Here is a 17,223-nt window from a genome sequence, read left to right on the forward strand (position 1 = left end):
CAACAAAACAGCAGTTTCCAGCTACAATAGTAATTTACAGCATGAATGTCTAAACTTTATTTATTTCTGATGCATTTGATGTTATTAATGAACTAAAATGGTTTGTCTTTCAAAAACTAGGACCCACATACATACACAAACACTTGCATACTTTACAACCATGGTTAAAAAGAATAGTTAAAAGGTTGCAAATTCTCCAAAATAATTACTTGGTTGACCATTTGTATGGTAATATGCTTGAATTGAATCAGCCCAGTATCATAAGATGAACACAAACCACCTATATCATGCAAAAAAAAAAAAAAAGTAAAGCCCTCCACATCAGAAAAATATTTTCAAAAGCAATCTTTAAACCATCGTCTTATTAACCAAGAAGCCGCAGTATGCCAAATACATGTGGAAAGCCAGATGTGAAATAATTCCTAAACATAAAACGTTAAAATTACTGTATGCTTTTTAGGTTAACAATAGACAAATTAAAAGAATAAAACCAAGTCAGTTACAATAAATCTAAGTCAGTGTTGGTAGCCATATTTCATTACTACAATTCTTATTAAAGCATTTCCTTATCGTCTAAATTAAATCAAATCAGTTCAAAGCTGCTTTAAAAACCAAGTTAAATTTTTCTGCCTATACATGCATTGGTGTCAGGCACCACTGCAGTGGGTCTGAACAGAGAAATAGGATTAGTCTTTTGTGCCATCAAAGCTAACAATGAACTACAATGCAGAGAAGGCCTCCTAGGCCTCAAAAAGAAAATCCTTTTTCAATGCACTTTTTTCAATGCTATTTTCAATATTAAAATACCAAAAAAATAAAATATTTAAATAAAAAAAACAACAATCTCTCTCATCTTGCTTGCCTTATACGATGACTTTAAGACAATGTCTTCAGTGTCCTGATGACAAATTCACCTAATCCAGGCTGTCCGCTTAACCATCCTAACGTGCAGAAGTTCACAAATAAAATACAGCTAGATTCGGCCGATTTAGCTTCCTGGCTGTTTGAATAATAAATTCAGCTTTCCTGTCGTAGTCTTTTTTTTCCCCTCCCCCTGAGTGACGCAAGCTCTTCTTGTTGCTAGTCTGGCATCTTTAGCACATAACAAGGCAGTGCATTAATTCCGCATTGGATTAAAGTACAATGATCGCCACCTAGTGTCCACATAGTGATACATTTATATCAATAAGAAAAAGGAACTACCGTATTGGCCCGAATATAGGCCGCACTTTTTTCCCCCACTTTAAGTCTTTAAAGTGGGGGTGCGGCCTATATTCGGGGTCTACCACCCGACGCCCAGGACATGCACTCCCGGGCGCCGGGCAAGGATACAGATCCCCCGCAGCAGTGCAGGGGACCTGTATCCTACTGTCTGATACGCTCAGACAGCCTCCCCTGCCAGCACTTCCCACGGGGGGGGTGCCGGCACTGGAGGTTGTCTAAGCGCATTGTCCGAACGTCCGCACGATGCATTTACACACACACACCCCGACTTACCAGAGCAGACTCCCGGGTGTCTTGCAGGGCCGGCGGAAGACATCTACGCAATACGCGTATACAACTTCCGGTGCCGGCACTTCCGCCGAGTTCCGGCACCGGGAGTTGTATACACGATGTGCATAGATGTCCCCCTCCGGCCCCGCAAGACACCCGGGAGTCTGCTCTGGTAAGTCGGGGGGGGGGGGGACAGAGTGGCAGCATATCTCGGGGGGGGAGAGGACAGAGTGGCAGCATATCTCGGGGGGGGGAGAAGAGGACAGAGTGGCAGCATATCTCGGGGGGAGGACAGTGGCAGCATATCTCGGGGGGGGGACAGAGTGGCAGCATGTTTTTTGGTGCTTTTTTAAAGAAAAAAAACTTTTTCTTTAAAAAAGCACCAAACTTTTAGGGTGCGGCCTATATACGGGGGCGGCCTATATCCGAGCCAATACGGTATTACCTATTTAGATTTTTTGCTTGTCAGTCAGTAATTGTTTCAGTGAAGGAGCATGTACCATTACCCACTTAACCACTAATCTGTTTTTTTGTACCCCATTTGTGCAGTGCTAGTATTTAGCGGTATTTTTTTTCTCAGTCTAATCTACTATAAAAAGAGTGATAAATGAAAAAAAACTTTTTTAAGCTTATTTAATGCCATGCCAGGAACGTCATTGGTTGTTTTGGTGACTTAAGTCTTCCTGTATGGTTACTCCCCTTCACTTCCGCTGGGGCTTCTATGAATGAATTCCTGTATGGATGGAGCCATGTATCATCAAATCTTGGGTGAGAACCTCCTTCCCTCAGCCAGGGCATAGAAAACGGGTCGTGGATGGGTATTCCAGCATGACAATGACCCAAAACACACGGCCAAGGCAACAAAGGAGTGGCTCAAGAAGAAGCACATTAAGGTGGCCTAGCCAGTCTCCAGACCTTAATCTCATAGTAAATCTGTGGAGGGAGCTGAAGGTTCGAGTTGCCTAATGTCAGCCTCGAAACCTTAATTACTTGGAGAGGATCTGCAAAGAGGAGTGGAACAAAATCCCTCCTGAGATGTGTGCAAACCTGGTGACCACCTACAAGTAACAAAGTCATGTTTTGCAAAGGGGTCAAATACTTATTTCACTGAGTGAAAAGCAAATCAATGTATAACTTATTTGACATGTGTCATTGAAGATTTTTTTCTTGATATTCTGTCTCACTGTTCAAATAAACCTACCATTAACCCCTTAAGGAGAATACGGTTTCTTACTCATAGTATATTGTGGGACAATGGCTCTTAACATTTTTCAGTGTTGCTGTGATTTTCTTCTCTCATTTCATGCTCCCACAAATAGTAGAATCAATTTAGCAGGTTTTTTTATTAGTTTTTGCAGATGAGTAAAAGTTTTTTGTTACAAAATTACTTTCTCGCTTTTTAAACAAAAAATCACCATATTTTATCTTTTTTTTTATAGTAAATTAGGTGATATGATAAAAATAATGGTATCTAAAGAAAGCCCTGTTTGTCCTGGGAAAAAACAATATATAATATATATAGTTTTTTTCCCAGGACAAACAGGGCTTTCTTTAGATACCATTATTTTTATCATATCACCTAATTTACTATAAAAAAAAAAAAAAGATAAAATATGGTGATTTTTTGTTTAAAAAGCGAGAAAGTAATTTTGTAACAAAAAACTTTTACTCATCTGCAAAAACTAATGAAAAAACCTGCTAAATTGATTCTACTATTTGTCCTGAGTTAAGAAATGCTCAATGTTTTTATGGCTTTTTTCTGCATGTTATGGGGCAATAAATAAAAGCGTTTTGCCATTTCAAAATCATTTTTTCTTCAGGTATAAATTTACCACTCCTGGTATATCTCAGTGTCAAACACCCCAATATGTGTTCACTAACATCTCCTGAGCGCAGTGATAGCCCACATGCATGGGTTTGTTGGGTTATTTGGGAAGTAACAGGCCACCTTTGTGAAGTGTGTATTTTTTTTTGCCATTTAGACATTTTATCCTACTGCCCTCATGTCCCATATTTGGGACATCTTTGAACACGGCCAATTCAGTTTACCCCATCAACGCACACATTTTTTAAAACTAGACACCCTCAAGAGTTCTCAAGAGGGATAGACCCTCTGAACTCATTCAGGTTTCTATTGTTGATGCCATCTTGTGAATGACGGCAACGTCATTTACATAATGGCACTTGTGGTTGCTCTTCGGAGCAATCACAAGGCTATCGGGGTTTGTGTTGCTACATGCCTCGATATCGAGGCATGTCAGCAACACAGTTTACGCTTAGGAAGCGATTCCGATTGCATCCTTAGCTGTTTTAGCCGGGCGTCGCGATCTTTGATGATCGGTGCGGCGACGGCCATTTTTCTTCCGGGGAGGGCTTTCGCGGCAATGCAGCTATTTAACGGCGGGCTTTGTCGTTATCACGTTGCACTGCAAGCCTGTACATGTGCAGGCTTTGTCGTTAAGGGGTTAAAATTATAGACTGATCATGTCTTTGTCAGTGGGCAAATGTACAAAATCAGCAGGGGATTAAATACTTTTCATTCACCATAGTTGTGTTACCTTGTGTAAAATAATCCCAACTCTACTGCATGTTCTGTTGACCCTTTTTACAATGGTGCATAGTAAGACAGCACTACATAAGTAAATCACAATTGTACTGGAGGTATTAAAATAAGATTGTTATATATATTTTTGGATCAGGGTCTGTGTGTAATGTTATATTATTGAGTGAACGTTTTCCCTCAACTTTGGGAATGGATCCAGATGTGTAACAAATCAATAAAAAAAATATATATATATATTTCTTGCCCACTCACTTTGCTGCTGGTATTCCTCTATTGCAAAGATCGGCTCTCACTTTTTCACCAATGTGTCTATAAACGTCCACAATTGCTAGAATTGCTGTTTCCCGTACCTATGGAATGTGAAATTTAAAAAAAAGGGGATAAGGACTGTGGAGAACAAAATGTTGGAGCAATCTTTATTGTATTAATTACTAGTTAGGAATATCATCAAGAAATGTATTATCTTCCTTTGTTACAAACATGAGCCTAACTCTAAACCTTTCAAGTCTCAAAAACGTCCAGACAGTACTGCCATTAGGTGATTAAACAACATTAATACAGAAATATATAATTTACATACACACAAACACATACAGGAGGTGGGAGAGCAGGCTGGTGGTGTGCACAAGGCAAGCACAATCAAGGTAAAAGCCTGATTGGCCAGTTTATATATGAGCAATAGCAAATTATCCTACTTCCTTTAAACGTTAATGTTTCATACTATTGTAATATGCACTAATCCTGTGTTTGTCATTTGTTTGCATTTTTCTCCCTCAACCTTCTAAAGGGCTTACTCTTCTTCTGTATCAGTATGTTGTAATATGTATTAAATGGATCAATAATGTGTGTACTGTCAATTTAAATGGCGCTATTAATTTTCTTACTCTATTGTAATGGTACTACAGAATCTGTTGGTGCTCTATAAAGAGGCAATGCAACAAAAACCTGGGTAAGTGTAAGGACACCAAATGCCTCTTGTAACACTCCACCATTGCAGGGCTAGAAGTGCATCACAACAGCTGTATGCACATCAGCTATTTGAGTGGGGGAAAGTAACATTAGCATTACTACTGATAATTACTATTAGGATGGCATCTTAACACTTTGTGATAAAGAATCTTTATAAATACACAGATTAGTAAAATTAAAATGATTTACTTAAGTTAAAATGAGAACAAAAAAATGCTTACTTGGGCATTGGAATCTCCAAACAATAAGCACAACTGAGGAACAAGCTTGCTCACTCCCAACTGCTGAGCACCAAACCTTTGAAATATACATTTAAAAAAACTATTACCAGAAGCATAGTATTAACATTCAGGGCAATATACATCTTAGCATCTTTCTAGCTTAAACAGCAAGAGTAACTGCACTGACCCAAAAAATAACTAGACCTAAATTTAAGTTACACTAACACAATTGCATCATCTTAGTTACCTTTATAGTAATCAAACATTTTTAAAAAAGTCAACGCAAGCTTACATTCCAATTTATATGGTTATATAAGAAATTATCTTCTAGATTCAGTGCTCAAGTTTTGGTAGTACAATGGTCACTATAGAGGAATGTTGTAACTGGAAAATCATGCAAAAATGTTTAAACATACTATTCAAAATGAGACCATATCCTTTTTTACAGGCACTTATAGAATTAACTGCCTCGTCCAGATGGAAGTTAAGGAGTAACAAACAGTCTTTTTTTCATATATCGTATTTGCTCGATTATAAGACGACCCCCCAAAATCTGAATATTAATTTAGAAAAAAAGAAAAAGCCTGATTATAAGACGACCCTATAGGAAAAAAAGTTTTACTAGTAAATGTTAATTCATGTAAACTATTTTATCCTCTAAATGCCACTGTGCCCCATGATATGCCTTTTAACCCCTATGATATTCCTTTTGACCCCTATGTGCAACTGTGCCCCATGATATGCCTTTTGACCCCCTATGTGCCACTGTGCACCATGATATGCCTTTTCACCCCCTATGTGCCACTCTGCCTAAAGAAATGCCTTATGCCCCCCCATTTAACACCCCCCCAACTTACCAGTGCTTCTGACTCCCTAGTTTGTAGTCGGGGCAGCGGGTAGACGTCTACGCGATTCACGTAGACAACTTCCGCTGCACCCGCAAGGAGGTGCGGTTAGCAGCGGAGGTTGTCTGCGTCCAGGAAGTCAGATGCACCGGTAAGTTGGCGGGGGTGTAGTGTTAAATGGGGGGCATAAGACAGGAGGATCCAGGTCCCCTGCAGCGCTGCAGGGGATCTGGATCTTAGTCTCATAGTCAGACCTCTATTTGAAGTCTGATAAGACGACCCCGAGGGGTATTTTTCTGAAAAAAACCTCGTAACGAGCAAATACGGTAATTATATATTGATCTTTTTTAGTAGAGTAGAGGTAGTTGCCGTATTAGTCCAGTGGTGTCAATATCAGATAACAGATTGAATAAGTATCTTCTGATAATAAATTTTTTATTGGACTAAGAGAAGATACTTATTCCATCTGTTATTTGATATTGATCTTTTTTAGTATATATCTATCTATATATATCTATAGCTTAATATCTTTTTCTTTTACAATCTTAGCAAAGAGGTCTGCCCGCAGAAAGATATTTTACATATTTGAAGGGTTTTTTTTGTCTTTCGTTTGTTTCCACACCCATGCCTTATGGAATTTTTTACACCAATATGTATAGCTGACATCTTTCAATGAGTGCAGTTTAAAGGTTGTGACCAAATGAACCATAAAACAAGTGGCTAGATTAAATATAGGATGTAACACAATGGAACTGGAAAAAAAAGTTTTTTTTTTTTTTTTCTGAAAGACAACTAGGTGAGAAATAAAATCAACTTACAAAGCACAGGAGAAGCATTATGATAGATTAAGTTGCTTACATATTTAAGGTTGAGATGAGACAATGGCAGACTCCCTCTCTGGATCTAAAATTTTTGTGCTTAAAGCCAGCAGCTAATCTCTCCCAGACATACTGTTGAGAAAAAAATGGGAAAAAAGTTTGCATTTTTTTTTGCTAATTATTAACAGTACTGGGTAGCTTATGTTCAACACATCAACCAGAATAAAAACACTGCAGAAACCAAAAGTGGTCTGTTATGCTATGCCTATGATCAATCAGTTCCACATCACGTAGTTGTGGTGTGTGTGTTATGAGTAGCCTTTTAGAAAAACTGCATTGGAAAAAATGGGAACATTAAAGCAAATCAAAACAAACAATGAATAAAGCTTTAATATACAGAAACCTACAATAATTAAGTTACAACAGGTCGCAATACATTTTGGAGATGCACTTGTGTCAAGACACAAGTGAGTAAAATCAAAATGGATTGATCCATATTAATTAAAATAATTATCCAATACAGATTCAGAAAATTTACTGGAAGTACCCTAAAATTACCTACTGCACATGTGATTATTAACTTTTATTTATATAGCATCAACAATTTACACAGTACTTAATACAAGGATTATGTCATTTGAGAGGATCACTGTATCAAAACCTGGAAATATGTTTTTTTCACTAGAAAAGAAAAAAAGGCCTAAAGCGACACATTTATTAGGGAGGTGAACAGCAATTATGAACAGTTACATTTTCCATAGCATTGTCTTCTCATGTAAAGACTACAGGGAAACTGAGAAGTTCTAGTTTTTGGTTGCCAACCTCACGTCTTGAATACAGATACAAGCTTCTACTTTGAAAAAACTAACAAAAGCTGCAGGTTGGCCTTGTTTTAACCCCTTAAGGACAATGGGCGGTCCCTAAACCCATTGAAAACAATGCATTTTGAGCCCGTACATGTACGGGCCTTGTCATTAAGGGGTTAAGCACAATTGTTTCTTGGTAAAAGATTTTATTTTTGTGGGAGGGGCACCAGGGGAAGATGGGTGAAAAGCAGGTGTGGATTTTATGTCTTTAACAAGGAGGGTAGACTATTGACCACGGAGCCCAGGATCTAAATTGATTCTGGGCCCAAGATTTTTTGATGAAAGTCGGTCAATGATGACCGGGCTGGAGTATGAGGAAAGCTGTAAGAGTAAACCCTGCCAGATGCCAATAATGCTGGATTGTGATGGTATGGTGTTGACAACCAAAAAAAAAAAAAAAAAAAACTCATTATTTGTATTATCTGGTTAACAAAGAACTCTTGAAGTCCTCTAAATTTTTCGCAATAAAAAAAAACTTTTTAAAGATAAAGGAGGCATTCTTACCGCTGGCGATGCAGTCCTATACATCAACTTCAAGATAAGGTTTTGGCTTTGGTCTCTAATTTGGTCTTTAGCATCTCCAAGTCTATCAATTAAAACTGGTAGAACTAGAGTGGTAAAAAGAACATTAAATTAAAAGAACAAAAAATTAAAAGAGCAAAGTAATTTGATGCATGCATACTTTAATATGTTCAACTGAAATCCTTTTTTACTTCACATTAATCTAAATATTGTTGGTCATTTAATGTCAATAAGCATTCAGCTTTTAAATTAAAAACAGTTCTCAGTAAGTTTTGCAGATGCATTTGAGTCAGACACAAACTAAGACAAGATAATTCTTAATACAGGGGGGAAAAAAAAAACACTTTATTAAGGTTATCAACCTCCTTCCCTTTAGGTTATTTCTGCATTTAACACCAGAATAATGTAATTGTTAGGGTGGACAGCATATATATCGGGCTGCATTACAATATTGGCAGAGACTAATTATAAGAGTTAACACGTGCTTTGTTTAATACCATGGTTTGTAAATGTGTATGCTACTTTCATTTTGTTGCAAGCTAAAGAGTTGGGATTAAAAGTGGTTTTATGGTTTAGTGGAAATGTTACTGTTGTGTCACCAGACTGCACATATATTTTAATGACAGGGATACACACCATTTAACCATTTAAAACTAGGATATAAACTGAAGATTCAAGTTTTTAAAATTACCGTATTTGCTCGATTATAAGACGAGGTTTTTTTCAGAGCAAATGCTCTGAAAAATACCCCTCGTCTTATAATCAGGGTCGTCTTCTAATCAGACCTCAAATAGCGGACGGCAGCGGAGGTTGCATATGTGCGTACCTTCTCACAGCCGGGATAGCCCGCCCACTGCCGGGGTAGTAGAGCCGGTCGGAGAGATCAGAAAAAACACCGGGACCCCGGCGGCACTGTGCCGTCCCAAAGTCATCGGCGGATCCGGTAATTTTCTGGAGGAGGCGGGGCCTAGCAGGGTCACACAGCGTCATTGTGTGTGATCCCGTGGGAGCTGCAGTAAGCGCCTGCTGAGGTATCACAGTGAGTGAAGTGCCTTAGTTGCTTGAGTGTATATTAGGGTCTGGGTATGTAAGTGTCAGAGTGGGTATGTAAGCGAGTATATTAGTGTCTGGTTGTGTAAGTGTCCCCCTATATGCCACTCTGCCCCATGTTATGCCTTTTAACCCCCTATATGCCACTATGTCCCATGTTATGCATTTTAACCCCCTATGTGCCAGAGTAGCATTTAGGGGTATAAGGCATTTCTAGAGGCAGAGTGGCATATAGGGGGTTAAAAGGCATAACATGGGGCAGAGTGGCATATAGGAGGGTAAAAGGCATATCAGGGAGGCAAAGTGGCACATAGGGGGTATAAGGCATTTCTGGGGGCAGAGTGGCAAATAAAAGGAAATAAAAATAAAAATAAAAAAAGTTTACATGAATTAAACTTTTTTCCTATAGGGTCGTCTTATAATTAGGCTTTTTCTTTTTTTTTTTTAATTAATATTCAGATTTTGGGGGGTTGTCTTATAATCAGGGTCGTCTTATAATCGAGCAAATACGGTACGTTAGAATTATTTGCTACTCAATAGGGATCACACATTTGAATATTATAGTACAGAAAAATCCATTTATATTTTGCTTCTTTTGGTCTTGTGGCACATTAAAATTTGTCAGTAGGGTACCCAGGATGGCTTTCTTGAATTAGAAGGAACTAATTTCGTTACAATCATAGGGCGACTGTTTTGTAAGCCAAATCATATACTATAGGCTTCTGGGGTTCTCGATTTGTACATCTTCCTACTCACCATAAATGTTTTTAACGTAATTCAGTTAAAATAGACAACACGAACAGTAACACTGATATTTTGCAGTTATGTGCGATACGCGTGTCATATTTTATCAGAAAAACATTTAACAGCAGTGAAATGCAAATGATTTTAAGAATAGCAGACCTGCTGATTGATAAACTGAAGTTTTGTACTTCATACAGACAGTTAAGTGTCTCATGCAGCCATCAGGAAAGAATACATATTAATATTAACCATTCAAGAATGGAGGACATCTCAGCAAAACAGTAATATAAAGTTGTGGAGATCCTTCAATATTTGTGGGACTGCTGTGTTTGACACAGGTTGTAAATAAAATGGAAGAAATAAAAAGTGATAAAACATCTCTTGTAAAAAAGCATTTGTTCAACTGTTAGACACAAATACTAAAGCTGTAGATGAGCAATAATTTAAGACTGAGCTAAAGTGTATAGCTTCTTGGTTGTAATTTTAAAATATTCGTTTTCTAATATTTTCTGTGCCATGCAGTATTTCAACTTTCTAATGTAAGTTGTAGTTTGTAATGCAAATACAAAAGGGGTAATGGGTTTATTAAGTACAATATGAGATAAAGAGAAGATCCATTCCTAACATGACAAACATCTATACAAGTAATTACTAACCTATCTACAAGTGTAGCGCAAAAAATATATTCATGTAATCAACCCACCTGTTGCCAGATGGCCCCGAAAACGCTCTAGCAACCTATCAGCTAAGGTACTCAGGAGGTCTAATCCCAGCAAAGCCACCTGAAAAGGAATAAAATTGCAGAGATAGCATGAAACAAGTAACAAAAATAATTAAAGCATGTATTGATGAGTATTAGCTTTAAGGAATTCTTACTAATGCTGTTCACCCCCAAGTGATGCCACTGGGTAGTTCAAACATTTTTGGGTTGTAGAACAATTAGACAAAAGGTAAACATATAATAAAACAAATTACAAATGACTTAAGGCAGGGCTCGACAAATCCCAGACGCCAGGTCGCCATGGCAACTCTGAATTTTGTCCTAGCGCCTAGGTGTTTGTCAGCCTGTGATCGCAGGGGCGCTACTGCTGCTGTGTGCCCAGGAGTCTGGGCAGACCAGCACAGCCACTCAGAGCCTGCCACCGAGCCTGAGATCACTCCCAAGGAGTGATTCTGTAGGCTGAAACTGCGATTGCAGGAAAACCTGCAATCGCGTTTTCAGCTGCCACAGGTAGCTTCAGGAAGGGGGGTTGAGTGTTGATTGGGTCCCCACACAAGTGAGAGCGAAAGTGCAGCATTAACCCCTTCAATACCTAGGCAGACCAGCAATAGCAAAAACGAGCCCCCACAAGCCCTTTGATGACTACTGTAGGCATGGAAGCCTACAGCAGTCATCAGAGACTCCCCCTGCAATGGCTGGTCTATAGACCAGCAATTGCGTCCCAGCTGCCAGAGGCAGCTTCAGGGACAGGGGTAGAGGGTTCTTTGGTCTCCACATGAGTGTGGAGACCAGCCCCAACCCTCCCTTGCTGACTGATCGCTCCATGAGAGCGACAGTGCAGCGTTAACCCCTTCAATTCCACAATTGTGTATGACATTCGTGGCATTGCAGGGGTTAACGTTTGTCCCCACAAGCTAGTGGGGACTAAATATCAGTCAATGCTGTGCTCCAATGGAACATCAGCATTGAAAGCGTTAAACAAAACAAAATCAGAACTGACCTGAAAGTCCAGGGTGCTTCCAGGTCAAATGCTGTGAGATACTTACATCCCCTTGCGGACACCAGAAAAAAAAAAAAAAAAAAAAAAAAAAATAGGAAAAAAGAGAATTGGATTTCTTCTATGGGCGAGTACGGGACAAGTAGATCTGGATACATCTCCGCAGGTCTAGAGTGGGGAGTTCTATCCAGACACCAAGAATCCCAAAAAGGAAGATGTCTAGTAGTACCATCTCCTGATACGAGTGAAGACTCGAGACCACCTTAGGTAGAAATTCTGGTGGCAACCTAAGGAACACTCTATCCAGGAGGATCCTGAGGAACGGCTCCAATCTGGAGAAGGCCTGGAGCTCACCCACCCGTCTTGCAGAAGTGATGGCCACTTGGAGGACAACCTTGTAGGCATGTAGTTTTAGAGAAGTCTCTACTAGAGGCTCAAAGTGCTGAGAGATGAGTTGTCTTAGAAAAAAAGGTTAAGATCCCATGGGGGAACTGAAGAATTGGACCTAGGCCGAAGTCTGCACATTCCTTTGGATAGTCTAGCAAACCAGGGATGTCCTACCAGCTTGTAATCCAAAAAAGTCTTAAAACCGAAGTCAACCTGCCTCTGACTTGAGGGTGACTGGCATCAGAATTTTCCAGCTTTATCTTCCTTATCTCTTCTACCACCTAAATGGGGTTTGCCTCCTGGGAAGGGTTTATCACAAAAGGACTGGGAACCCTGTCTTGTGTACGTAGATCTGTGGTTAACCCCGTCTCTCGCTGGATGATAGTTGGATCTAAGAACAGGGAGGACCTCTCCTTTGAGGCAAACAATACTTGCCCCTGTAGTCGATTCCAGGATAGAGTCGAGTTCACTCCTGGAGGGTTTGTTTCCTGAAAGGCTCTGTAGCATACCCTATGCTTTGAAGCATTATCTGCAACCCACGATTTTAGCCAGAATGCTCTTCTAGATACAGAGGACAATGCCATGGCCTTAGCAGAAGCATACACTGGTGCGTCTCTCCAAGGTGGAGGAAGGAGCATGGTGCCGGGAACCTACCCAAGGAGCCCCCGGGTTATTGGGAAGTGAGCCAAATAAGGTAAGAGAGAGGGGTCTTGTCTCTGCTGCAGCCTGTTACTGTGGTTCACTGGATCCACCCAAGGACCTCTGCCAGGAACTCAAACAAGGGATACCCCCTGGGGCTCCAAAGAAAATAAAAAAATAGCCCTACCCGGGTAGGGCAGGAAACACTAGGGAAGAAGGGGGAGGTCCGCCTTTTTATAGGGTTTTCTGCCCCACCTGATAAGTGGAGCCATCTCTCCATCTGTGCCACCTGGAATGGCAAGAAAAAAGCTTATGAACCCCTAGGCTAATCACTTGAACAAAAGCTAATTGGAGTCAGGCATTAGCAAACTTGGGAGTCCGACCAATGAAGCAAGAATTACTAATCTGTAAAAAGCTGGAAAGGGTTACAAGGTAATCTCGAAGAGCTTGCATATTCATCAGTCCAGAGACAAATGGAGACAGTTTAGTACTTTGGCTACTCTCTCTAGAAGTGGACAGCCAGCTGACTCCATGTGCACAATGCCCAAGACTGTTTTAACACATTTGCCATGCACGTGTTTAGCTGTAATTTTCTCCTCTCCCATTTAGTGTACCACACAAGTTATTTTTTTTTCCAGGACAAGAAGATTTGAAGATTTTCTTCAGATACCATCGTTTGATTTATTTTTTAATAGGAAATTAGAACTATTTGCCCTGAGTTTAGAAATACCAATTTTTCTGGTTTCTTTTGCAGGTTTGCAAGCTATAGGGCAAAACATAGCATTTTGCTATTTAAAAAACATTTTTTCTTCCAAACCTGGTCATTCTGCCCCATGTGCTATTTTGGACATCTTTAAAGCTGGCCAATGCAATTTACTCCATCAAACCATATTTAGTTTTGAAAACTAGATGCCCCAAGGTATTTCAAATGTTGGTATTGTAACCATTTCCATGCACGAGATTCTACCATCGGCCTTTGCCAAAGTTTGTGGTAGTAATTTTTTTTTCCCTTCAAACAAATTGTATAGGTCACTTTCAAACGACACTGTGTTCAGCTATATCTCCCGAGGACAATGATACCGCCCAAGCATGGGTTTATTCGGGAGGTAAAACACCACATTTGGGAGGTGCACATTTTTTTTTACTTGGATCTTTGACATCTGGTCCTTCTCCCACCATGTGCTGTTTGGGACACCTTTAAAGCCAGTCAATGCAATTTACCTCATCAAATCAAAATATAGTTTGGAAACGAGACACTCCAGGGTATTTCAAATGCCGGTATTTTAACCCTTTCCATGGACTAATTCTACTACCAGTCTGTCAAAATGTGACACATTGTACTTCAGGTATGAATTTATCACTCCTGGTATATATCATTGTCAAACAATATGTGTTCAGTAAAGCCTCCCAATTACAGTGACACCCCCATGCATGGGTTTGTATTGTGTTGGGGGGGAAAAGGCCACATTTGGGAAGTACCCCCATTTGGGTCACTCTGTGTCTATGCACTATTTGGGACATCTTTAAACCCAGCAGCTGCAACTTAGCACTTTGGGTATTTGAAGAGCTTGTAATTTAACTCTTTCCATGTCAGGATTTTTGGGAAGATAAGGCGCTAATTTTAGCTGATGGTGAGATCACTGCACAGTTATGTTGAAAAGTTACCATGTTTTTATTTATTTTGAAGCCATTTTTATTTTGTTTTCATTTTTTTTATTTTTATAATTTTTTAAAATATTTTACTAATCACATTGCCCAGAGTTCTCAGGAGGGTCTGGAGAGACCCTCTTAGAAACCTTTTTTTTTTTTAAAGGATGATGCCATCTTGCAAGAGGCAAACTCTCTTGCAGTGGAGCTTGTAGCCACTCTCCGGATCGGTCACAGTGCATCCTGGGTGTTAGTTGTCGCTGAACGCCTTGCTATCGAAGCATTTTAGCCACAACATTGAATCTTTGGGGGGTGATTTAGAAGAGCTTAGGAAGCGATCCACAAACGAGCGTCCGTCATACAGGAGCCCCTGATGCCGAGCTATGTGTTGCTGAATGCCTTGACGTTGAGGCATTACAGCAACATAGATCGCTTTCTAAGCTTGTTTAATGCCATGGTCAACTGACTGTTTTTGCGTGACGTGCCTGGTTAATGAGGTTAACAAAAACAACCCTTCACGCAGCTACAGGCTCGTTCATGAGTCTACCATATGCAAAACATTAAACAGGATGGAGTCTATGGCAGGACACCACAGAGGAAGCCACTGCTCTCTGGAAAAAAAACATTGCTCCGCGCCTGAAATTTGCCAAACTGAGGTTGAATTGTTTGGGAAGAACACGCAGTACCACGTATGAAGTAAGACGCGCACTACATACTAACATGAAATCATCTACGGTGCAGGGAGCATTATGATTAAGGGCTGCTTTGCTGCCTTTGGACCTGGAAAGCATGCCACCATAGACGGGACAATGACTTTCTACGTTTATCAAGGTACACAGAATAATGTCAGGATGGCTGTCTACCAGCTGAAGTTCAGTAGATGTTTGCAGCAGATCAATGACCCTAAACATTAGAGATGCTGTGGAAGGGCTTCAAGAGGGCCATTCACACCAGACATCGTAAGAATACGCCTGAGCTTAAGTAGTTCTGTAATAAATAACGGTATATAACATTACTCTCGAACTTTGTACAGGTCTGAACTGCAGCTACAGGAAGGGCATGTTTCAGGTTATTGTTGCCCAAGAAGGTTCCACCAGTCATTAAATCCAAGGGATCACTTACCTTTTCCACCAGCACTGTGAACGGATGTGTTCAATAAACACAGGAAAGATAATCATTGTTTGTGTGTGTAAGCTTAAGCACATTGCGTTTGTCTATACTTAGATTTAGATGTGGATTAGTTTACGTTTTATGAACAATTAATGTAGAATACTAGGTAATGCCAAAGGGTTTATTTACTTTTGCCTCTGTATTTATATAAATACATTATTCATGCAGCTATTTGGTCACCAATCACTGAAACAGAAATTTCCTGCACTTTTTTCATCAACAGTTCTGTGTTTCTTAGACTTTTTTGTACAGGGTATGTGTTACGCCAGAGAAACCTAGATAAAATTTGTTTAGATGCATCTCCAGATTACGGAAATACCTCGCATTCTTATTTTTTTTTCCTTTTTAGAGGGCCATATCCATCCCTTACATTTAGTACCCTAAATGGTAGTATTTTTTATACTTATGGCTTAACGGGTTTGGGGGTTGTGCAATGGGATTGTTTTTTCAAAATTTGCAGTGTAGTACAGTATGGCTAGAGGGACCTCTTCAACATGTTATTAATGCCAGTGATGTCACAATGACACCACTTAGCTCACTTTGTTTATTTTTTATTATCTATGCAAGTCCTCACAGACATTGACACAAAACCTAAACAGTTTAATTATAATCAGCTGCCCAAAGCAGATATCAGACGCCTGGTACTTTAGTACCACAGCACTGAGGTCCCTCCCTTAACTGCCATCCCCCCCCCCAACTGTGTGTTATGCGCATTATGCCACAATCACAATCTGTGTGCCAGGGAGATGAAGTGTGATCAAGTTGGGGAAGGTGCGGCCATGCTACAGGAGTTCCGACTAGCAACCACGCTAACATGAACTGCCAGAAGGGAATGATGAAACCAAATACCCAAATGAATAGATAAAAGGAAAAATTTTGCTCACCTTGTAGTGGCTGCAATTGAGCCAGCTGGTTAACTCATCAATAATTTTGTCCAATGTGCTGGAGTCCAGATCAAGATGAGCAGAACGATGGGTGTCTGTAAGATATTCCAAGAACTGCTGCCCAATTTGTAGTCGATTTGGCACATCTTTTTGTTGCATCTGCATGCTAACATATTCCATATCAGTGATTCCTCCATTATCTTCTTCCCAATCCATGGTATAAAAAAATAACACAAAGGCCTTTAAATGATATATCCCTCAATGGTGAGTTTTTGTAAGGGTAGGATGAAGGATCTTTAACAAAAAAAAAAAATGACAACGCAAAAAAAATCTTTAAAGGTACAGCTCCTTAAGATTGTAATGCATTAAAACTATGTTTTGACTAGCAATGACAGTGGCAAACCAAAAGCTGGAAAAAAAAAAATGGAAGATAAAGTTTAAAAAAAAAAAAAAAGTAAGTTATCTTCAAGGCTTTAAAATTGAGAAAATGACCACTGCAGATTGAGATGGCTTTATGAAAAATTTGATGGATATCCAGAAATGTTTGTATATTGCTGGTCATCTAATTTTGTCTTTGGCTTCAAAAGTTGGTTTCAAAATGTCAGCTTTTGCGATGCAGCATTTCTCCTCCCAGTACAAATGTAAATTCAAAAATCCAAGAGTTCATTACTTTCTTTATGTCTCCA

At 39.6% G+C, this 17,223-nt stretch overlaps 1 protein-coding gene across 23 annotated transcripts in view; it reads right to left on the minus strand.

The window, feature by feature from the left end:
• CLASP2 (cytoplasmic linker associated protein 2) overlaps positions 1–16,758 on the minus strand; it is a 157,667-nt gene extending 140,909 nt beyond the window's left edge. For 22 of the 23 annotated variants that reach the window (XM_053467366.1, XM_053467361.1, XM_053467351.1 and 19 more), the window contains exons 1-6: positions 16,538–16,758; positions 10,796–10,874; positions 8,281–8,384; positions 6,951–7,042; positions 5,248–5,323; positions 4,310–4,407 (exon numbers count right to left, since the gene is read on the minus strand). In XM_053467366.1, coding sequence (XP_053323341.1) covers positions 4,310–4,407; positions 5,248–5,323; positions 6,951–7,042; positions 8,281–8,384; positions 10,796–10,874; positions 16,538–16,753 — 665 coding nt within the window. In that variant the 5' untranslated portion in view covers positions 16,754–16,758. Of the gene's footprint in view, positions 1–862; positions 1,164–4,309; positions 4,408–5,247; positions 5,324–6,950; positions 7,043–8,280; positions 8,385–10,795; positions 10,875–16,537 lie in introns of those variants that run through there. The other variant, XM_053467369.1, reaches the window with a different exon arrangement.
• Between the last annotated feature and the right edge of the window lie 465 nt (positions 16,759–17,223).

This window comes from Spea bombifrons, chromosome 5 (genome assembly GCF_027358695.1).
Source record: "Spea bombifrons isolate aSpeBom1 chromosome 5, aSpeBom1.2.pri, whole genome shotgun sequence".
Classification (NCBI taxonomy): Eukaryota; Metazoa; Chordata; class Amphibia; order Anura; family Pelobatidae; genus Spea; species Spea bombifrons.